Here is a 25120-nt window from a genome sequence, read left to right on the forward strand (position 1 = left end):
AGGAATCAAATTGATAGCACAATCACAATCCCTATGCGGAGGTAGAGCATCGGACTTGGGCTCTTCAAATACATCCTGATAATCAGACAAGAACTCTGGGACCTCAGAAGGGGTGGATGACGAAATCGACAAAAATGGAACATCACCATGTACCCCCTGACAACCCCAGCTGGATAATCTCGTTATAAATGTACAAAAAATTCAAGATACTATTGATCAGAAATCTATGTTAGAACCAAGAATTCCTATTCCTGATTTGTTTTTTGAAGATAGAAAAATAGGCCTGACTTGCCCCAGAGAAATTCCATCCTGGTCTGCTTTGTTCAGAAAGGGGGCTCCTTGTACTGTTATGTTTGCTAATGACAGGTGTTATGAAGGCAATCCAGAGACACAGTGTGCCTAGCGATCAGAGCGCACACAGTGATCTGACAAATACCCAAAAATACAAGAACGAGCTCTGAGACGTGGAAACTCTGTAGACTGCACACCTGATCCTATCCTAAACACAACTAAAAGTGGCTGTGGATTGCGCCTAACAACTACCTAGGCAACTCGGCACAGCCTAAGAAACTAGCTAGCCTGAAGATAGAAAAATAGGCCTGACTTGCCCCAGAGAAATTCCCCAAAGGAAAAGGCAGCCCCCCACATATAATGACTGTGAGTAAGATGAAAAGACAAAACGTAGGGATGAAATAGATTCAGCAAAGTGGGGCTCGATATTCTAGGACAGAGCGAGGACAGTAAAGCGAACTTTGCAGTCCACAAAAAAACCCTAAAGCAAAAACCACGCAAAGGGGGCAAAAAAAACCCACCGTGCCGAACTAACGGCACGGCGGTACACCCTTTGCGTCTCAGAGCTTCCAGCAAAAACAAAAGACAAGCTGGACAGAAAAAAAAAAGCAACAAAATAGCAAAAAGCACTAAGCTATACAGAGCAGCAGGTCACAGGAACAATCAGGAGAAGCTCAGATCCAACACTGAAACATTGACAAGGAGCAAGGATAGCAGCATCAGGCGGAGTTAAGTAATGAAGCAGTTAACGAGCTCACCAGAACACCTGAGGGAGGAAGCTCAGAAGCTGCAGTACCACTTGTGACCACAGGAGTGAATTCAGCCACAGAATTCACAACAAATCACCGACCAATGACGTCTCCATGTGCTCGATGAAGACAAGTCAAGAGACGCTGAACGCCAGCTCCTGTGTAATCACCGACCAATGACGTCTCCATTGTGCTCGATGGAGACAAGATGGGATATGCTGCCGGCAGCTCCTGTGTAATCACCGACCAATGATGTCCCCCCATGTGCTCAATGGAGACAAGTCCTGAGATGCTCCTGGCAGCTCCTGTGTGATCACCGGCCAATGACGTCCCTGATGTGCTCGATGGTGGCAAGTCCGGAGATGCTGCCAGCAGCTCCCGTGTAATCACTGACCAATGACATCCCCCATGAGCTTGATGGAAGACAAGTCCGGAGATGCTGCCGGCAGCTCCTGTGTAATCACCGACCAATGATGTCCCTGATGTGCTCGATGGAGACAAGTCAGGAGGCTCTGCAGTGAGCTCCTGTGTAATCACTGACCAATAACGTCCCTGATTTGATCGATAGGAAACAAGAACAATGGAAACAAGTCTGGAGCCACTGCAGCCACGGGAGCAGGTTCAGGTCACACAGGCTGCTCACAGTTGTATGAGGAACATGCGTCCTGGGGTGTCAAATGGAAACACGGCTCCTAGGACACTTTGCATCACTGAATCCACCACCAAATTGAGCTGTTAGTGACCTGGAATGAAGACACGAGGAGTATGCCTCTCTACATGATTACACAGGAGCTGCCGGCAGCATCTCCGGACTTGTCTCCATCGAGCACATCATGGACGTCATTGGTCGGTGATTACACAGGAGCTGCCGGCAGCATCTCCGGACTTGTCTCCATTGAGCGCGTCATTGGTTGGCGATTACCCAGGAGCTGCCGGCAGGGTCTCCTGACTTCTCTCCACCGAGCACATAGGGGATGTCAATGGTCGGTGTTTACACAGGAGCTGCCGGCAGCATCTCCGGACTTGTCTCCATTGAGCGCGTCATTGGTCGGCGATTACCCAGGAGCTGCCGGCAGGGTCTCCTGACTTCTCTCCACCGAGCACATAGGGGATGTCAATGGTCGGTGTTTACACAGGAGCTGTCAGTAGCGGATCGTACGTTCAGTGGCAGAATCTTCTTCAGACGACCATTAATGACCTCAGGTGCCGGGATTTTGGCACGTGGCTGAGACTCCGGACTGATCTGGGAAGTCTCCATCCTGAGATTTCCATCGTTCGCCATTTTCGTTCTTGGTGCTAGTCTCAATGTTGAGGAGAGCATCTGCACCTGTGACTAAATAATATTACCGCCATATAGAAATCACACCACTCTACGGCTGAAGACTCTCGGTCCCGGCAGATCCAGCGCCCCCTCTAGTGAGTGCTCTGCTATGTTTGCAGACCTCTTAAAGAGACAGCGCCTCGTTTAGAAGGGGCCTCGTTTTCTTGCCTCCCTAATATTCGGTAATTGCTGATATTTTGCTTGTGACAAAGTGCAGTTTAATCACTGGGAGAACGGTTATTATATGTCAGGAGCGGCGCTGACAGCGGCATTTGCTCCTGATAAAGCGGTTTGGCGTCTCCAGAAATAATTTCAGCCCGGAGTAATTTTTCCTCTTTTATGAGGCTGGATTCATATTTGTGATGGATTCTCGCAGCGTCGGAAGGTAAAGAGCAGACGACACCGTCCTGATGACTGGCGCTAATTATTTCCATCCTTCAGCGGATAAATACAAAGCAACGAGCAGCCGCTAATCATCAGTCTGCCAGGGGCTGAGGGTGGGGGCACGGGACACAGGGTGGAGGGGTCAGTAACGGGGGGGACACAGGGTGGAGGGGACAGTAAGGGGGGGCATAGGGTGGAGGGGTCAGTAAGGGGGGGGACATAGGGTGGAGGGGTCAGTAAGGGGGGGACATAGGGTGGAGGGGTCAGTAAGGGGGGGGCACAGGGTGGAGGGGTCAGTAAGGGGGGGGGACATAGGGTGGAGGGGTCAGTAAGGGGGGACGACATAGGGTGGAGGGGTCAGTAAGGGGGGGGACATAGGGTGGAGGGGTCAGTAAGGGGGGGACATAGGGTGGAGGGGTCAGTAAGGGGGGGACATAGGGTGGAGGGGTCACTAAGGGGGGGGGACATAGGGTGGAGGGGTCAGTAAGGGGGGGACATAGGGTGGAGGGGTCAGTAAGGGGGGGGACATAGGGTGGAGGGGTCAGTAAGGGGGGGACATAGGGTGGAGGGGTCAGTAAGGGGGGGACACAGGATGGAGGGGTCAGTAAGGGGGGGACATAGGGTGGAGGGGTCAGTAAGAATGGGGACACAGGGTGGATGGGTCACTAAGGGGGGGGACATAGGGTGGAGGGGTCTGTGAGGAGGGGGGACACAGGGTGGAGGGGTCTGTGAGGAGGAAGGACATAGGGTGGAGGGGTCTGTGGGGAGAGGGGACATAGGGTGGAGGGGTCTGTGGGGAGAGGGAGACACAGGGTGGAGGGGTCTGAGGAGGGGGGACACAGGGTGGAGGGGTCAGTAAGGGGGGGACATAGGGTGGAGGGGTCAGTAAGGGGGGGGACATAGGGTGGAGGGGTCAGTAAGGGGGGGACATAGGGTGGAGGGGTCAGTAAGGGGGGGCACAGGGTGGAGGGGTCTGAGGAGGGGGGGACACAGGGTGGAGGGGTCAGTAAGGGGGGGGGACACAGGGTGGAGGGATCAGTAAGGGAGGACACAGGGTGGAGGGGTCTGTGAGGAGGGGGGGGGAACACAGAGTGGTGGGGTCAGTAAGGGGGGGACACAGGGTGGACAGGTCTGTGTGGAGAGGGGGAAACAGGGTGGAGGGGTCTGTGAGGAGAGGGGGACACGGTGGAGGGGTCTGTGAGGAGAGGGGGACACGGGGTTGAGGGGTCTGAGGAGGGGGGGACACAGGGTGGAGGGGTCTGTGAGGAGGGGGGACACAGGGTGGAGGGATCTGTGAGGAGGAAGGACACAGGGTGGAGGGGTCTGAGGAGGGGGGACACAGGGTGGAGGGGTCTGTGAGGAGGAAGGACACAGGGTGGAGGGGTCTGAGGAGGGGGGACACAGGGTGGAGGGGTCTGTGAGGAGGAGGGACACAGGGTGGAGGGGTCTGAGGAGGGGGGGACACAGGGTGGAGGGGTCTGTGAGGAGGGGGGACACAGGGTGGAGGGGTCTGAGGAGGGGGGACACAGGGTGGAGGGGTCTGAGGAGGGGGGACACAGGGTGGAGGGGTCTGTGAGGAGGAAGGACACAGGGTGGAGGGGTCTGAGGAGGGGGGGACACAGGGTGGAGGGGTCTGTGGAGGGGGACACAGGGTGGAGGGGTCTGAGGAGGGGGGGACACAGGGTGGAGGGGTCTGTGAGGAGGGGGGACACAGGGTGGAGAGGTCTGAGGAGGGGGGACACAGGGTGGAGGGGTCTGAGGAGGGGGGACACAGGGTGGAGGGGTCTGTGAGGAGGAAGGACACAGGGTGGAGGGGTCTGAGGAGGGGGGACACAGGGTGGAGGGGTCTGTGAGGAGGAAGGACACAGGGTGGAGGGGTCTGAGGAGGGGGGGACACAGGGTGGAGGGGTCTGAGAGGGGACACAGGGTGGAGGGGTCTGTGAGGAGGGGGGGACACAAAGGAGGGGTCTGAGGAGGGGGGACACAGGGTGGAGGGGTCTGTAAGAAGATGAGTACATTTCAAAAACCTGACCTGCACATCCAAACATAAACTGAGTGTGAACAGGTGCTGAACCCAGAGTCGCCAACTCGTATATAGTTAAGTAAATAGGGCAGCACACTGCAGCGCCAAAACATGCAAACTTGAAAACACGAAATTTGAACTGCATTACTGCACTAGAAATATGAAAAATGAGAGCTTTTAGCGCATAAAAATGGCCAATTTTATGTGTACCTGGTAGCCCCGTTACGGCATCTCTCTTATACCAGGTCCTACGCTTGCCTTACCTCCACAGAGAGAGAGAATTTTAGTCTAGGAAGAGGTTTTCACATGTACCCATTCAGATGGAGACGTTTATTCTCAGCGAGGTAGGTCAAGCGTAGGACCTGGTATAAGAGAGATGCCGTAACGGGGCTACCAGGTACACATAAAATTGGCCATTTTTATGCGCTAAAAGCTCTCATTTTTCATATTTCTAGTGCAGTAATGCAGTTCAAATTTCGTGTTTTCAAGTTTGCATGTTTTAGCGCTGCAGTGTGCTGCCCTGTTCACTTAGCTGTAAGAAGATGAGGACACAGGGTGAGTAGTAATCCTGTACGCTGTGTGCAGGGTCCTCTCCCCTCTGCTCACTTTATGTACAGCATGTAGCATGGATACAATTTGTGTGATATCATCACAACAGAGACCCCAATCACAGGACAATAAAACATTCCTTATCTAAGAACTGGTCCAATATTTATGGACGTAACTGTTTATCACCCATGGTAATTCTGCTTCATGTCACCTGGCTTATCCATGGTTTTTTTCCCATCTTTTTTTTCCTGTGCTATGTTGTGCATAAATATGTGATTCTTCAGAATTTCTTTTAGTCTTTACCTGATAGAGACCTGTGTAGTCTCGAAAGCTGCAATTTGTTCCCATCTTTTCAGTTGGCCATTAAAAGGCATCAACCACTGAGGACTCTCAATTCTAAATATTTTTCTACAACTTGTGTATAATTTGTACGTCGCCTGCTTCACATTTGCCGCTCAATGGAATTAATGGGGTTAAAAAAAAATTATTAATAATAATAATAACAACAACACAGAACTCACCTAAATGTGTGAAGAGGTTTTTGGCAACTTGCAGCAGCGCCTGTGATTGGAGAACAGCTCATGAATATTGATGATGACATTTACATAACTCTGGATTAGTTGACACTTTATATAAACATCACATCTATATGGAGGAGGACAACACAAACTGTCTGCAGCCCCTGCACACAGGCTGACCACTAGGGGGAGACATACACCACTCATCAGCCTGTCACACGGGTGCCCACTAGGGGGAGACATACACCACTCATCAGCCTGTCACATGGGTGTCCACTAGGGGGAGACATACACCACTCATCAGCCTGTCACACGGGTGCCCACTAGGGGGAGACATACACCACTCATCAGCCTGTCACACGGGTGCCCACTAGGGGGAGACATACACCACTCATCAGCCTGTCACACGGGTGCCCACTAGGGGGAGACATACACCACTCATCAGCCTGTCACACGGGTGCCCACTAGGGGGAGACATACACCACTCATCAGCCTGTCACATGGGTGCCCACTAGGGGGAGACATACACCACTCATCAGCCTGTCACATGGGTGCCCACTAGGGGGAGCTGTGACTCCACTGCAGCACACAAGCTCTGGCACTGAGACTTGTTCTGCTCACAGACTATTGTCTGGACTGGATACATTGTAACAAACCTTCAGCAGTGAGAAGTAGTAAGCCAGGACAGTCTCTGCTCTATTCACTGTCAGCAAGCAGAGATCTTGAAGCTGTTGAGGGATTCTGGGGCTCTACTCCTGCAGCGGGCGCTCCCCCCGGGGTCATCTCCCATTAAAGGAGCATTATCTGGTTGCCGGCATATAATCGGTGTGAATCACTTCCTCGTTAATCTCCAGCTCCGCGCGTTTTAATTACTTTCCATTAATACCTTGATTAGAAAACTTTCCGCCATCGTTGTCTTTCTCTTTTTTTTTTTCACCTTCGCACTTTGAAATCACCTTACCTAGAAACAGCGCCGAAAGCTGAAAAGCTGAGGTCGGCGGAGTTAATTAGATAGAGACTTATGGTGCGTGGTGCGGCCTCGTATTCAACAGGTGTCGGGAAAAGGCAAAAACCACAACCCCCATCATCTTGTTTACATGCTCAACTAATTAACCAGAAATGTAGAGTAATCAGGGAGACGCTCGTTACTGGGGATATTAACCCGTCTGGTCCACGCGCAAAGTTATAGGAGACGCTGCAAACTTCACAGCTGGACAGCGGTTATAGGAGGTTCTGCAGGCCGGGCATTCACAACCGCCATGTCCTGACACTGTATCGGCGCCATGTACTGACACTGTGTACGAGCGCCATGTCCTGACACTGTGTATGAGCGCCATGTACTGACACTGTGTATGAGCGCCATGTACTGACACTGTGTATGAGCGCCATGTACTGACACTGTGTATGAGCGCCATGTACTGACACTATGTATGAGCGCCATGTACTGACAGTGTGTATGATCGCCATGTCCTGACACTGTGTATGAGCGCCATGTACTGACACTATGTATGAGCGCCATGTACTGACACTGTGTATGAGCGCCATGTACTGACACTATGTATGAGCGCCATGTACTGACACTGTGTATGACCGCCATGTACTGACACTATGTATAAGCGCCATGTCCTGACACTGTGTATGAGCGCCATGTCCTGACACTGTGTATGAGCGCCATGTCCTGACACTGTGTATGAGCGCCATGTCCTGACACTGTGTATGAGCGCCATGTCCTGACACTGTGTATGAGCGCCATGTGCTGACACTGTGTATGAGCGCCATGTGCTGACACTGTGTATGAGCGCCATGTCCTGACACTGTGTATGAGCGCCATCTACTGACACTGTGTACGAGCGCCATGTACTGACACTATGTATGAGCGCCATGTCCTGACACTGTGTATGAGCGCCATGTCCTGACACTGTGTATGAGCGCCATCTACTGACACTGTGTACGAGCGCCATGTACTCACACTATGTATGAGCGCCATGTCCTGACACTGTGTATGAGCGCCATGTACTGACACTGTGTATGACCGCCATGTACTGACACTGTGCATGAGCGCCATGTACTGACACTGTGTATGAGCGCCATGTGCTGACACTGTGTATGATCGCCATGTCCTGACATGGTGTATGAGCGCCATGTACTGACACTGTATGAGCGCCATGTCCTGACACTGTATGAGCGCCATGTCCTGACACTGTGTATGAGCGCCATGTACTGACACTGTGTATGACCGCCATGTCCTGACAGTGTGTATGACCGCCATGTACTGACACTGTGTATGATCGCCATGTACTGACACTATGTATGAGCGCCATGTCCTGACACTGTGTATGAGCGCCATGTACTGACACTGTGTATGAGCGCCATGTACTGACACTGTGTATGAGCGCCATGTACTGACACTGTGTATGAGCGCCATGTACTGACACTGTGTATGAGCGCCATGTACTGACACGGTGTATGACCGCCATGTGCTGACACGGTGTATGACCGCCATGTACTGACACTGTGTATGGGTGCCATGTCCTGATAGTGTGTATGACCGCCATGTACTGACACTGTGTATGACCGCCATGTCCTGACAGTGTGTATGATCGCCATGTCCTGACACGGTGTACGAGCGCCATGTGCTGACACTGTGTATGATCGCCATGTCCTGACACTGTGTATGATCGCCATGTCCTGACATGGTGTATGAGCGCCATGTACTGACACTGTATGAGCGCCATGTCCTGACACTGTATGAGCGCCATGTCCTGACACTGTGTATGAGCGCCATGTACTGACACTGTGTATGAGCGCCATGTACTGACACTGTATGAGCGCCATGTACTGACACTGTATGAGCGACATGTCCTGACACTGTGTATGAGCGCCATGTACTGACACTGTATGAGCGCCATGTCATGACACTGTATGAGCGCCATGTCCTGACACTGTGTATGATCGCCATGTACGGACACTGTGTATGATCGCCATGTACGGACACTGTGTATGATCGCCATGTACTGACACTGTGTATGAGCGCCATGTACTGACACTGTGTATGAGCGCCATGTCCTGACACTGTGTATGAGCGCCATGTACTGACACTGTGTATGAGCGCCATGTCCTGACACTGTGTATGAGCGCCATGTGCTGACACTGTGTATGATCGCCATGTACGGACACTGTGTATGATCGCCATGTACTGACACTGTGTATGAGAGCCATGTACTGACACTGTGTATGAGCGCCATGTCCTGACACTGTGTATGAGTGCCATGTACTGACACTGTGTATGAGCGCCATGTCCTGACACTGTGTATGAGCGCCATGTGCTGACACTGTGTATGATCGCCATGTACGGACACTATGTATGATCGCCATGTACTGACACTGTGTATGAGCGCCATGTACTGACACTGTGTATGAGCGCCATGTACTGACACTGTATATGACCGGCATGTGCTGACAGTGTGTATGACCGGCATGTGCTGACAGTGTATATGTACACCATAAACTGACGCTGTATATCATAGAATGTTAGAGTTGGAAGGGACCTCCTGTGTCATCGTGTTCAACCCCTGCTCACTAACCCTTCTCAGACAGATGTCTGTCCAGCCTCTGTGTGAAGACTTCCATTGAAGGAGAACTCACCACCTCTCGTGTTCCACTCATTGATCACCCTAACTGTCAAAAAGTTTTTTCTAATATCTAATCTGTATCTTCTTTCTTTCCATTTCATTCCATTGCTTCTCTTGTTTCCTTGTTGAAATGAGAATAATGATGATCCCTCTACACTGTGACGGCTCTTCAGATATTTGTAGACAGCTATTAAGTCTCCCCTTAGCCTTTTCTTTTACAAGCTAAACATTCCCAGATACTCTAACCATTCGTCATATGACATACTTTGCAGTCCACTCACCATCCTGGTCGCTTTTCTCTAACCTTGCTCCAGTTTTTCTGTTTCTTTTTCACACGTGCTGTTGCTTAGTTCTATTCCTTCCATTCTGTAGATGTAACTTTTGTTTTTCTTGCCCAGATGCAGACTCTTGCATTTCTCCTTGTTATTAAATACCATTCTATTACCGGCTGCCCATTGTAGAAGCTTATCTAGCTCCTCCTGAATCATTTCTGTCTTCTCTAGTGTTAGCTATACCTCCTAGCTTTGCATCATCTGCAAATTTCATTAGTTTACCTTAAGTTCCCTTATCTAGATCATTTATAAAATTGTTGAACAACACTGGGGCCAGGACAGAGCCTTGTGGTACCCACTTCTAAAACTGGGGCCAGGCAGGGCCTTGTGGTCCCCCACTTGAAACACTTTTCCAATTGGATGTGCAACCATTTATTACCACTCTTTGAGTACGATCACTGAGCCAGTTATGAATCCACCTAACCGTAGCCTTGTCAATCCCATACTTGGTCATTTTTTTTCAATAAAGATAGTATGAGATCCTTTATCAAATGCTTTGCTGAAGTCGAGATATACTAAATCTACTGCATTTCCCTGATCCACCCAGTCAGTGATTCCATTATAGAAGGACATGGCATGTCTTGTTTGCTACAAACCCATGCTGGCTCTGGTTAATTACTGTATTCTTATCCAAGTACTTACATACATGCTGTTTAATAATCTGTTCACAGATCTTTCCTGGTATAGAAGTAAGGCCCACTGGCCACTAATATACTCCAATATATGAGCGTCGTGTAATGACACTGTATATGACCAGTATGTATTAACCCTGTATATGAACGCCATGTACTGACACTGTATATGAACCCTATGTACTGACACTGTATATGAATGCCATGTACCCACACTGTGTATGATTGTAATTGTAAGACTCATGCTGGTGTGGTAGATGGAGGCAGGTATATCTCGCCCAGGTGTTTGTCCTATGTGAATTAGGCCACTCAGTATCTTCAGGGTGCTAATGGGTTAATAAGTGCAGGAATAAAAGATGACCAGCTGGGTGTTTCCAGTGTCTGCCTGGGGCACACAGATTGCCTGCCTGTGTGAGACAAACGTGAGTGAAGAGCTGTGCTCAAGATCTGTGTAATGTTAGCTGGGTGGGAGAAGCCCCCCTATTTGTTGAGATAGCAACGTATTTGTTTAGTTAGCGCCGGACAGGCTAGGATTTATTTTTATGTTTTGTTTTTCTATGTTGCTTTCACGTTAATAAATCTGACCTGAGGTCAGCCTGCTCAGAAACCTGCTGTACGCCTCAGATTCAATGCACAAACCACGTGTCCTTTGACCCCAGCAAAGGCGATCCCAGAGTGTTTCGTCACATTGTGGTGGAGAACGCGGGCATACCGTGGCACAGGCGACAGCATGGAAGACGTGGTGAAAGCCTTAGTACAGTCCACTGCCGTACAGCAGCAGGCCACTGCCGCACAGCACGAAGCTAATCGCTTGATGGCGGCACAGCTGAAGGAGTTAGTGGACATGACGGTTGCAGACCGCCAACTTCTCCAACAGGTGGCGCAGCGCCTGGTGAGCATGCCTGACGCTGACCCGGAAGCAGAGTCCAGAAGGATCCATGTGAGTCGATACTGGCAAAAGCTGACTGCAGAAGATGACGTCGAGGCATATCTGACAACTTTTGAGCGGACGGCATTGAGAGAGAAGTGGCCGAAGGCACGATGGGCCGATTTGATTGCCCCGTTTCTCTCCGGCGAGGCCCAAAAAGCTTACCATGATTTGGACCCGGAGGTCGCTCAGGACTTTGAGAAGCTGAAAGCTGAGATCCTGGCCCGGCTGGGTGTGACGACGGCTGTGCGGGCACAGAGGGTACATCAGTGGACATACCAGCAAGATAAACCAGCGCGGTCTCAGATGTTCGACCTGATCTACTTGACAAAGAAATGGCTGCAACCCGAGGTACTGACAATACCCGAAATAATCCAGCGGGTTGTGCTGGACAAGTACCTGAGAGTACTACCCCCAGCGCTGAAAAGGTGGGTAAGCCAAGGAAATCCCACGACAGCGGATCAACTTGTGGAGTTGGTCGAGCGTTATTCCGTGGCAGAAGGACTTCCCGACGACATCGCCAACCCCCGGTCTGTGCCTCCTCCTCGTGGAACCGGTAAGACTGTTCCAGGGACCACGGGTGAAGGAAAATCGCTTAAAACTGTGGGGGAGGAACCCGGGACTGCTCGCACGCCGAGACCAAGAGTATTGGACGGTGGTCTCAGTAGGGGACATGTTAGGTGTTTCCGCTGCCATGAGAAGGGTCATGTTTCTGCGAACTGTCCTGTTACCGCTGAACCCATGCAGTGCGACGTTATAGACTCTAGAAAACGCATGTCTTTGGTTAAACAGCTAGTGAGTGTGAATGCGGGTCAAAATGATACAGTGAAACACCTGTGTGAATTATCTGTTGATGGGAAAAATGTTGTGGCATTACTAGACTCTGGGAGTGTGGTGACTCTGGTGAAAGCTAGTCTGGTGGCACGTCCGTCTGGTCCGTCTGACAAGTTTTCTGTGACGTGTGTGCATGGTGACACCCGCTCGTACTTAACAGCGGTCATATGGATTTCCACTCCCTATGGGTCAGTGCAGCACAAAGTGGGACTCGTTCCCGCATTGTTACATGATGTAATCCTGGGCAGGGATTTTCCCTATTTCTGGCAGTTGTGGGAGAATCAGTTACTCCTTCACAGTAGCTGTACCCGTGAATCTTCTCCCATGCCATCTGGAGGTCCCGAGTCCCTAGAGGAGACCCCACAGGAAGATGTTGCTGGGGAGGTTAGTGAATCTAACCTTCAGTAACCTTCAGTTGGGCGGCACGGTGGCGCAGTGGTTAGCACAGCAGCCTTGCAGCGCTGGGGTCCTGGGTTCTAATCCCACCCAGGACAACATCTGCAAAGAGTTTGTATGTTCTCTCCGTGTTTGCGTGGGTTTCCTCCGGGCACTCCGGTTTCCTCCCACATTACAAACACATACTGATAGGAATTTAGATTGTGAGCCCCATCGGGGACAGTGATGATAATGTGTTCAAAACTGTAAAGCGCTGCGGAATATGTTAGCGCTATATAAAAATAAAGATTTATTATTATTATTCAGTACCCCTTCTCCGTCATGGCGGGGGAAACAGAGGAAACTGAGGAACCTCAGCGAGAGGCGGAGGCAGACAGCCATCCGGCACCCTGCCTGCCAGATTTGGGAGTCCAGGTGGATGACTTCCACAGCGAGCAAATGAAAGATCCTACCTCGACTCCGGCTAGGAAAAATGTAAAAATGATAGATGGGGTACCCGTAGAACCTGACACTAGGCTAGCGTACCCGTATATGGTTCTTGAAAATGATTTGCTCTACCAGGTAGAAAAAAAAGGGGAAGACACAGTGCAACGGTTAGTGGTACCCAAACCTTATCGGCGGAAGGTACTGGACTTGGCCCACGGACATATAATGGGGGGACATCTGGGGGTACAGAAAACCACAGAAAGGATATTGCATTGTTTTGTGTGGCCTGGAATACATTGTGATGTGCGTAACTATTGTGAGTCCTGTCCAGAGTGCCAAATCGCGGCCCCTAAATCTCAGTTCCGTAGCCCTTTGGTACCCCGTCCTATCATCGGGGTCCCTTTTGAGAGAATTGAGATGGATTTGGTTGGGCCCCTTCCCCGATCCGCACGTGGGCACCAACATATCCTCGTCATCGTGGACTATGCCACTCGTTACCCGGAAGCCGTCCCTTTACGTAACACAGCTACCAAGACGATCGCCAAGGAATTGGTACAAGTGTTTAGTCGGGTGGGAATTCCAAAACAGATACTCACCGACCAGGGGACTCCCTTTATGTCGAGGGTAATGAAGGAGCTCTGCAGGCTCTTACAAATAGACCCGTTGCGTACGTCTGTCTATCACCCTCAAACAGATGGCCTGGTTGAGCGCTTCAACAAAACCTTAAAACAGATGCTCCGGAAGGCGATAGACAAAGATGGGAAGAACTGGGATTACTTGTTACCCTATTTGCTGTTTGCCATTAGGGAAGTTCCCCAGTCTTCCACAGGATTTTCGCCTTTCGAACTGTTGTATGCCCGTCGTCCCCGGGGACTGCTGGACGTCGCAAAAGAAACCTGGGAAGGTCAAGTCACTCCCTTTAAAACGGTGATCGACCATGTAACACAAATGCAGGATCGTATTGCCGCTGTCATGCCCATTGTTAGGGACCATATGTTACAGGCCCAGGGAGCCCAGAGGCAAAGTTATGATAGAGGCGCTAAAGTCCGTACATTTGCACCCGGCGATAGGGTGTTGGTCCTAATCCCTACGGTGGATAGTAAATTCCTGGCGAAATGGCAGGGCCCATTTGAGGTCCGAGAAAGAGTTGGTGAAGTGAACTATAAAGTGTACCAGCCGGGTAAGAGAAAACCGGAACAGATTTATCATGTGAATCTGATAAAATCCTGGAAAGACCGCTCTGCCCTAACGGCGGATCTGCCCCGTCCGGTTTGTTCACCTACTGTACCAGAGGTGCAGGTTGCTGAGACTCTCTCAGAACGACAAAAATCTGAGGTTAAGCAATTTTTGTTACAGAACCGACAGTTTTTCTCCGAAAAACCTGGCCGGACGAAGTTGGTGAAACATGAGATTGTCACAGAGCCTGGCGTCACTGTTCATGTGAAGCCCTACCGGATTCCGGAAGCCCGCCGTGAAGCCGTCTCCCCGGTGTAACAGGCCAGATTATACCCCCAGGCCAGACTATACCCGGGGTTAAAGTGGCCTAGGCTAGATTATACCCCGGGTATACTTTGGCCTAGGCCAAACTATACCCCGGGGTATAAAATAGCCTAGGCCAAAGTATACCCCTCCAGGCCAGATTATACCCCCCAGGGTAAGCTGAGGGAAAGCTGCTCATTCTTCTAGGTAACAGCTCCCCCTCCCATCGGGCACTGCTCCTTTTCAAGCTCCTCCACCTCTGGTGACGCCAGGGATCTCCCTTTCTAAGCCCCACCCCCTCCCTATAGTCACATGTGACATGAAATCTTCAGCCCTGCTCGGGCCAGCTCGTTGTCTTGGCGCCTTGGATATGCTTGGAAAAGGGCTTTGTATACCTAGGGGGCACTGACGAGCACTGAGGGGTGGGTGGGGAACCCCTTTACTGGTTGCTATGGGATATAGCATGATCACTCTATCCTAGCAACACCTTGGATACGCTTGGAAAAGGGGTTTATCTATCTTGGGGGCACCATTGCAGCACTGCGGGTGGGTGGGGAAACCTTTTACTGGTTGCTATGGGATTTTACATGACCAATTTATCCTAGCAACGCCTTGTATACGCTTGGAAAAGGGGTTAATCTACCTTGGGGGCACTCTCGCAGCACTTAAGGATAGGTGGTTAACCCCTTAGGTGGTTGCTATGGGATTTTACATGACCACTTTATCCTAGCAACGGCTTGTATACGCTTGGAAAAGGGGTTTATCTACCTTGGGGGCACCCTTGCAGCACTGCGGGTGGGTGGGGAAACCTTTTACTGGTTGCTATGGGATTTTACATGATCACTCTATCCTAGCAACGCCTTGAATACGCTTGAAAAAGGGGTTTATCTACCTTGGGGGCACTCTCGCAGCACTTAAGGATAGGTGGTTAACCCCTTAGGTGGTTGCTATGGGATTTTACATGACCACTTTATCCTAGCAACGGCTTGTATACGCTTGGAAAAGGGGTTTATCTACCTTGGGGGCACCCTTGCAGCACTGTGGGGAAGCCGGGGAACCCTTTTACTGAGGAAGGAAACAGCACAAAAATTCAAAAGCTGACTTAGGCCATAGTATACCCCCGGGGGATAAACTTTATACCAGGGGGTATAAAATAGTTTTTATAGTATTTCTCTAGGCCATAATGTTATCACTTCACTGTTTTTCTCACCCTATTGCTTATTTGTTGAAAAGTGTGCAGATCTGAACTGACAGTAGATGGCGCTGTCCTGTCAGTGCATAGTTAATGATAACTTGTTTTGTATGTTCTCTATGACACCTCTCTGCTCTCTATGACACCAAATCTTTTCCAATTTTGACAACCATGGAAGATCAATTGTATGACCAGCTTTTGAGATTCTACACTGCAACAGAACAAAGGTACCCTCAGTATACCTACGATCTACCTCCTGAGAAACGTGCAAATGCCAAGTCCCAGTTTAGACAAACAGCAAAGCCATATCGAACCCAAGGAGGAATTGTTTATCATAGGGAAAAGGAGGTTCTTACTAAAAGTCGACTGCCAAATATCCTGAAGGCCTGTCATGACAACCCAATATCTGGGGGCCATTTTGGCAGAGATAAAACTTTAGCCAAAATCTCTGACCGGTTTTACTGGAAGGGAATGAAAAATGACGTTCACCAGTATGTGAAAGCCTGTCAAAAATGTTTTGTTATAAATCCCAAAATCACAAAGGAAGCTCCACCACTCAACAGTATATCAGTGCCTGGAAAAGTATGGAGCTTAGTTGGGATTGATATGATTGGCCCTCTTCAGGAAACATCAAATGGCAACAAATATATAGTTGCTGCCACTGATCATTTCTCCAAATGGACTGAAGCAACAGCTGTCCCAGATAAGAGTGCCAAGTCAGTGGCAAATTTTTTGTACTCCGTTATCTGTCGCCTTGGCTGTATGGAGACTCTGATTAGCGACCAGGGACGAGAGTTTGTAAACTCGATCATTGACAACCTGATGGAACATTTTCAAACAGATCACCGTATTTCATCTGCATACCACCCACAAACAAATGGCCAGCGGGAACGTGATAATCGGACACTTAAAGAAGCTCTTAGTAAGCTTGTCAATGACCAAGGAAACAACTGGGATCAATTCATCCCTGGTGTTCTGTTTGCCTATCACACATCTGTGCATGCTTCAACCAAGGTTACTCCATTTGAGGTCATGTATGGACGGAAGGCCAAGCTTCCCATGGACCTTAATCCCTCAAAAGATGATACGGTGGATCCCATGCCCATTTCAGATCATGCCACCCCTGATGTGCTAAATACACTGTCAAGCATTCTTAAAAAGCTGCACTCAGACGTCAGTACCAACATCCACTCTGCTCAAGAACACCAGAAGTGTGCCTTTGATCGCCGACACAAAAGTAACAAAGAAATCACTGCTGGTACCATAGTTTATATCAAGAATCAGCGCCGTATTCAACGCATAGGTTCAAAGATGGAACCACGCTGGATTGGACCTTATTTAGTTGTGGAATCCTTGACCAAGGGACGAGTAAAACTTAAGAACAACAAAACTGGCAAGATATTAAGCAACACATACCACACCAGCAACCTAAAGATTTACCAGGATAAAGAGGCTTCTCCACCATCCGATGATGATTATTCCAGTGACTCTGCCACACAGAAAAATAAGCAAACTAAGGCTTTCAACCTACTACCAAGTTCAAGAAGGAAGTATCTTAGCACCACTCTTGGCCTTACGTTTAGTAAGGTTGTATACTGTGGATGCAGACGAGACCTTGAACAACCACGGCGTACATATAAAACCAAAGGTGATGGAAACTGCTTCTTCCGGGCCATCAGCTACATCTTGACAGGAACAGAGGACAACCATTCCCTTCTCAGAGATAAAGTCATCCACCATATGAAAACTGACTTGACAAAAAAACTACAGGACTACTTGAACCAAAATGTGAATGAATATGTGAACATCTCTGGAATCTCTCGTGATGGAGTCTGGGCAACTGATGCAGAGATCATGACCACGGCGAATCTGTTGAGTTGCGACATAATAATCTACACAAACGTCGGTGACTCCATGGATTGGTTGACATATCCTGCAAGCTTCAATCTGCAGTCAACAACTGAACATGCACTGTATCTTGAAAATAAGCACGATCATTTCAATGTTGTTATCAGTGTTTAGCTTTAAACATTAATTTGGTAGCAAGGACATGCTAGACTAAATGTCATAATACACAGAATGACTGTTGGGCGATTTGTTGCCCCAGATAATTGCATTGCATGATAAGTGACTTATAGCTAATGAGAAATTATTGCCCCCCCTCCCAAAAGTTTTGTATAGTGGGAGGTACTCTTTAAGAATTGTCAGTTTGGTTTCTCAATAAAATGTTGAAGCATTAAGTAATTCTTGTGTATATCACTCAATGCAAATGATTTCATTGGGGTATAATATGAGCTGAGAGGTATAAATTGGGCTAGGCAACTTTAACCCCAGATTAGTTACATAATCTGGCCTGGAGGGGTATAGTTTTTTTTCCAAGCGTATACAAGGCGTTGCTAGGATAAATTGGTCATGTAAAATCCCATAGCAACCAGTAAAAGGGTTCCCCGGCTTCCCCACAGTGCTGCAAGGGTGCCCCCAAGGTAGATAAACCCCTTTTCCAAGCGTATACAAGCCGTTGCTAGGATAAAGTGGTCATGTAAAATCCCATAGCAACCACCTAAGGGGTTAACCACCTATCCTTAAGTGCTGCGAGAGTGCCCCCAAGGTAGATAAACCCCTTTTTCAAGCGTATTCAAGGCGTTGCTAGGATAGAGTGATCATGTAAAATCCCATAGCAACCAGTAAAAGGTTTCCCCACCCACCCGCAGTGCTGCAAGGGTGCCCCCAAGGTAGATAAACCCCTTTTCCAAGCGTATACAAGCCGTTGCTAGGATAAAGTGGTCATGTAAAATCCCATAGCAACCACCTAAGGGGTTAACCACCTATCCTTAAGTGCTGCGAGAGTGCCCCCAAGGTAGATTAACCCCTTTTCCAAGCGTATACAAGGCGTTGCTAGGATAAATTGGTCATGTAAAATCCCATAGCAACCAGTAAAAGGTTTCCCCACCCACCCGCAGTGCTGCAATGGTGCCCCCAAGATAGATAAACCCCTTTTCCAAGCGTATCCAAGGTGTTGCTAGGATAGAGTGATCATGCTATATCCCATAGCAACCAGTAAAGGGGTTCCCCACCCACCCCTCAGTGCTCGTCAGTGCCCCCTAGGTATACAAAGCCCTTTTCCAAGCATATCCAAGGCGCCAAGACAACGAGCTGGCCCGAGCAGGGCTGAAGATTTCATGTCACATGTGACTATAGGGAGGGGGTGGGGCTTAGAAAGGGAGATCCCTGGCGTCACCAGAGGTGGAGGAGCTTGAAAAGGAGCAGTGCCCGATGGGAGGGGGAGCTGTGACCTAGAAGAATGAGCAGCTTTCCCTCAGCTTACCCTGGGGGGTATAATCTGGCCTGGAGGGGTATACTTTGGCCTAGGCTATTTTACACCCCGGGGTATAGTTTGGCCTAGGCCATTTTATGCCCGGGTATAGTTTGGCCTAGGCCAGTTTATACCCCGGGGTATACTCTGGCCTAGGCCAAATTATACCCGGGGTTAATCTGGGACGGGGTTACTTTGGCCTGTTACACCGGAAATGATGGCAATGTTGGACTTAGGAGTCATTGAGGAGTCACACAGCGCCTGGTCCAGTCCAATTGTGTTGATACCTAAACCGGATGGCTCCATCCGGTTTTGTAATGACTTTAGGAAACTGAATGCAGTTTCTAAATTTGATGCGTACCCTATGCCCCGGGTCGATGAGTTGATCGACCGGCTTGGTAAAGCCCGATACATTACGACCCTGGATTTAACAAAGGGGTACTGGCAGATTCCTCTGGCCGAGGCGGCCAGAGAGAAGACGGCATTTGCTACACCGGAAGGTCTGTTCCAGTATGTCTATATGCCGTTTGGACTTCACGGAGCTCCCGCAACGTTCCAGAGATTGATGGATCGAGTCTTGAGGCCTCACAGACAGTACGCTTCTGCCTACCTGGATGACATCGTAATTTACAGCATGGACTGGGAAACTCATCTCCAGAAGGTACAAGCGGTGATTGATGACCTGCGAGATGCAGGTTTAACGGCAAACCCCAAGAAATGCCACATCGGGCTTGAAGAAGCCCGATACTTGGGCTACGTGATTGGCCGAGGAGTGGATAAACCCCAGATCGACAAAATACAGGCAATTCAGGGCTGGCCACAACCAGTGAACAAGAAACAAGTGCAGGCTTTCCTGGGGATTGCCGGCTATTATCGCCGGTTCATACCCAATTTTGCAGCCATGGCTACTCCCTTGACGGATCTTACCAAGGGGAAGGGTTCCGTCATGGTAAAATGGACCTCAGCTGCTGAAGAGGCCTTCCACAGCCTGAAACGGGCTTTGTGCTCTCAGCCCGTACTAGTGACTCCTGATTTCAGCAGCGAGTTTGTGGTACAAACTGATGCCTCTGATACTGGTGTCGGAGCTGTACTTTCCCAGGTGAGGGACGGAGTCGAACACCCGGTCCTCTATCTCAGTCAGAAACTGAATGTACATGAGCAGAGGTATGCCGTGGTTGAAAAAGAGTGCCTAGCCATTAAATGGGCTCTCGACTCCCTCAAGTATTACCTGGCCGGTAGGAAGTTTAGGCTGGTCACAGACCATGCCCCTCTCAAGTGGATGCACCTCCACAAGGACCGTAATAGTCGGGTAACCCGGTGGTTCCTTGCCCTGCAGGCTTACTCTTTTACGGTGGAGCACCGACCTGGGGTGCAGATGGGGAACGCCGATGCCCTATCCCGAGTGCACTGTTTCAAAAGCGTTCTTGCTCGACCGGAGTGGTCTGAGCAAGGGGGGGGGATATGTAAGACTCATGCTGGTGTGGTAGATGGAGGCAGGTATATCTCGCCCAGGTGTTTGTCCTATGTGAATTAGGCCACTCAGTATCTTCAGGGTGCTAATGGGTTAATGATTGCAGGAATAAAAGATGACCAGCTGGGTGTTTCCAGTGTCTGCCTGGGGCACACAGATTGCCTGCCTGTGTGAGACAAACGTGAGTGAAGAGCTCTGCTCAAGATCTGTGTGATGTTAGCTGGGTGGGAGAAGCCCCCCCAGTTGTTGAGATAGCAACGTATTTGTTTAGTTAGTGCCGGACAGGCTAGGATTTATTTTTATGTTTTGTTTTTTGTGTTGCTTTCACGTTAATAAATCTGACCTGAGGTCAGCCTGCTCAGAAACCTGCTGTACGCCTCAGATTCAATGCACAAACCACGTGTCCTTTGACCCCAGCAAAGGCGATCCCGGAGTGTTTTGTCACATAATGTACTGACCGTGTGTATGAGCACCATGTACTGAAACTGTATATGAGCGCCATATACTAACACTCTGTATGATTGCTATGTACTGACACTGCATATGAACCCCATATAGAGAGTGGTGGTGCCCCATCTATGATGTCAGGTCCAAGCATTCCTACATGAACAGTTTCCTGGAAAGTGGATTGGTTGTCGTGGGCCAGTTGAATGGCCACGAAGGTCTCCTGATCGGACCCCCTTCGACTTTTATCTTTGGGGTCATCTGAAGGCAATTGTCTATGCTGTGAAGATACGAGATGTGCAGCATCTGAAACAACGTATACTGGAAGCCTGTGCTAGCATTTCTTCTGAGGTGCTGCCATCAGTGAGTCAAGAGTGGGAGAAGCGGGTTTGCATTGACAATCCAACACAATGGGCAGCACTTTGAACACATTTTATACGTGGTCATAAACTTGTAAATAACTCATGAAGAAATACAGTTACGTTAAAACCAAGCACACCTTTGTTTTTCTTGTGAAATTCTCAATAAGTTTGACGTGTCACATGACCCTCTTCCCATTGAAAAAAATAAAGTCGGATCCAAAATGGCCAACTTCAAAATGGCCTCCATGGTCACCACCCATCTTTAAAAGTTTTCCCCTCCCATATACTAATGTGCCACAAACAAGAAGTTGATGTCACCAACCATTCCCATTTTATTTAGGTGTATCCATATAAATGGCCCACCCTGTATATGAGGGTCGTGTGCCTGGCACTGTATATGAGGGTGTCACGAATCTCACCGCATATGTCAGGGATCCCACCAATATGTCTCGATTCACGGGGAAGATATCTTTATCATCCCCACCACTCACACCAATTTGTCACGAACCGGGGTTGTTTGGTTGCCCCTGGTTCCTTCTGAAGGGGATTTATCTATATCCCACTACCCAGTACTGGTTTGGAACTTGCAGCTCTCTAGTGCCCCCTTACCCTCAGGTCAGTCAGGGTACTGCACCTAGGGTAATTAGTCGCCAGAAGGGCTGCCTGCTATGTACTGGCTATTGGGCATGCTGCAGCAAGGGCGATATAACTAGTCTCACTCAGGCGGGAACAATAATTATCAACGCCGCTGATCGCTATAAAGTCTCCCAATTGCACAGGACAAATTCTGCTGCCACCAGCTCCGATTTGAAAAGTATTAACGGGTCCTGAGCCAACCCAAATCAGTAGTGTAATTCACCTCAGAGGACGCGACAGTTCGTTATAGAGCATGGAGAGACAAGCTAGTAGTTTTATGTTTTACTCCAGAAAAAGGTAGGCAGTATTTACAGAGGTATAAAAAGATATTATAAAGGCGACAAATCATATGTACAGTACAATTACAAATAAAATGGGATTAAAATTGAAAAGAACACACACAGGTCGTTATATCATTGCATCATCATGGCTGGCAGTGTGCTCAGGAGACACATCAAGATACATATCACATCTGTAAAACAGCTAGAACCCAGACAAAAGACACAGAGGACTCCTGCTTCACACAGTTATTTCCTAGCCTAAAACCAAAGCCCTCCCACTATGGTGACCTCACTTAGAGGCTGAAACCTCCCCTTTACTTAGAAATATGAAAACTATTTTTATACTTAGCTTGCTGTATGAATCTCATATACGAAAGACACGATGATTAGAACGTGCCCCACATCATGGGGATTCTTTTAAGTGTAAACATGGAGTAATTACATGAACCGCTTATAGAGAAAGCAACGCTTTGCACTCATTGCGTTTAGCTGCTAGCGGTTTCGGTGAGTTATAGATCTATCGAGGGACATCCGGAAGATATAATTCTTATATCTCTAGCTTGGATCGGTGCCCCTATATATCACTTTAATAGAATAGAAGCTCATGGTCTCTCCACTAGTTTCAAGCAGTACCAGGTGGGAGGGGGGAACGAGTAGATTAGGAAGACTGGTCTGCCCGCAGCATAGAACCATATAAATTCTTGCGGGAGGGGTGAAATGAGGGGTTTAGGATTCACACACACACACACACACACACACACACACACACACGCAGAGTGAGAAGGGGGGTCGGAATGGCCCACATCGTGTGTCTGCCATGGAACCTTCTGGAACTAAACTCACAATATGACATTTTTACATTATCATTACAGAAGGCTGTGTCTGGCGCTGTATATGAGGGTCGCGCGGTGACTGTATTTGCGGTGCGGACACGAGCTGTATGTAAATCCTGGCGTGTTGTGTGTTATTTACTGCGGCTCCATCATTATCAGACGCTGTGGAGCGTTTGCTGGTATAATGGGGGCACTTGTTAATAAGATTTCCCCACGTGTCCTCTTCTCAGCCTTCATTAGACTCTTCTCTAACATCACCTAATTATATTCCGCCACCTAATTTGCATTTAAGGAAACGAAGGCATTAAAGGCACAGTAACCTGGCGGGTTTTGTAGATCATTAGGTAAATTCCTGCTGATGCCTCACAGGACTGCCAGCAGAACTGTGGAAGTATCGAGCCCCGTACATATCAATCACTGATAAATGTCAATGAAAGAAACCACCCCAAAGAGGTTCTGCAGCAGCTGCAGTCATTTTTGTGAGGAGCTTTTTTTCTCCATGTGATTGTGGCCGTATACCATTTCTCTCACTTTCTGCTGTTCTCAGGGTGTTTATTCCTATTCCCAGTGCCCCCATCAGTTTGCAATCAGCAGTGAGACCCCCGGGGTTTATGTGAGATGTGATCTAATTAATCCCTCTGCTGATCTGATCATTTCCAGCTACCGTGGAAGCAGCGGGGCTGGGGGTAGTTTGCTGCCAGTGATGGTCTTAGGGGGCTGGTGACAGTCTGTGATGTTCAGGTATCGGGGGTCTGATCATCACCCATCAGTATCTGGATGGCAGGTGGAGAGCAAGGGGTTAAACATGTCTGGGGGCCTTATGTACAGGCAAAATCAGAATTATTCACCTCCCTGCTCCAAATTCAGTTCAAGAAAGAATTTACACATTTCTGTTCTCTGCAATAAACTAATGAAACAAGAACAATGTAAGTTACTGAACAAAACTAACAGAACTGGGGGATTCTCTACATTCAGCACAAAAAGCCACAGTCACTGACTCCTGCAGTCTTGAGATTACCAACCTTCCATGACCAGCGTCTCTAGACCTTAGTAGAGCCCCTCTAACGGTTATAACCTGCTGCCCCTCTGGATGTTATAACCTGCTGCCCCTCTAACGGTTATAACCTGCTGCCCCTCTGGCTGTTATAACCTGCTGCCCCTCTGGCTGTAATAACCTGCTGCCCCTCTGGCTGTTATAACCTGCCGCCCATCTAACTGTTATAACCTGCTGCCCCTCTTGCTGTTATAACCTGCTGCCTCTCTTGCTCTTATATCCTGCTGCCCCTCTGGCTGCTATAACCTGCTTCCCCTATTGCTGTTATAACCTGCTGCACCTCTAGCTGTTATAACCTGCTTGCCTTCTGGCTGTTATAACCTGCTGCCCCTCTGGCTGTTATAACCTGCTGCCCCTCTGGCTGTTATAACCCGCTTGCCTTCTGGCTGTTATAACCTATTTGCCTTCTGGCTGTCATAACCTGCTGCCCAGGCTCGGACTGGCCCACAGGGTAACAGGGGAATCCCCTGGTGGGCCCCTGTGCAGGTCTGGGCCCCCAACCCCACTGTATGGGCAATAGTTGTCATAATTCACTTGATTCTCTCTGTACCGAAAAAATCAGCATCCCATCATTCATTAACCAAAATACCCAGCTTATTATTATATAGAGATATAGATAAAATTGTGAACCAGGGTCATGTAATATTTGCATGAAGGTGAAAAGTGGGCCCCCACAGTCATTGTTACTGGTGGGCCCTTGGCATCCCAGTCTGACACTGCTGCCCCTCTGGCTGTTATAACCTGCTGCCCCTCTGGCTGTTATAACCTGCTTGCCTTCTGGCTGTTATAACCTGCTGCCCCTCTGGCTGTTATAACCTGCTTGCCTTCTGGCTGTTATAACCTGCTGCCCCTCTGGCTGTTATGACCTGCTTGCCTTCTGGCTGTTATAACCTGCTGCCCCTCTGGCTGTTATGACCTGCTGCCCCTCTGGCTGTTATAACCTGCTGCCCCTCTGGCTGTTATAACCTGCTTGCCTTCTGGCTGTTATAACCTGCTTGCCTTCTGGCTGTTATAACCTGCTGCCCCTCTGGCTGTTATGA

General features: G+C 49.1%; 1 protein-coding gene across 3 annotated transcripts in view; it reads right to left on the reverse strand.

Moving 5' to 3' along the window:
* PDE2A (phosphodiesterase 2A) overlaps positions 1-25120 on the reverse strand; it is a 633083-nt gene that overhangs the window by 117028 nt on the left and 490935 nt on the right. For all 3 annotated transcript variants that reach the window (XM_069759489.1, XM_069759488.1, XM_069759486.1), the window contains one exon: positions 5839-5878. In XM_069759489.1, coding sequence (XP_069615590.1) covers positions 5839-5878 — 40 coding nt within the window. The remainder of the gene's footprint in view (positions 1-5838; positions 5879-25120) is intronic.

The sequence above is a fragment of the Ranitomeya imitator genome, chromosome 3 (assembly GCF_032444005.1).
Source record: "Ranitomeya imitator isolate aRanImi1 chromosome 3, aRanImi1.pri, whole genome shotgun sequence".
NCBI classification, from domain to species: domain Eukaryota; kingdom Metazoa; phylum Chordata; class Amphibia; order Anura; family Dendrobatidae; genus Ranitomeya; species Ranitomeya imitator.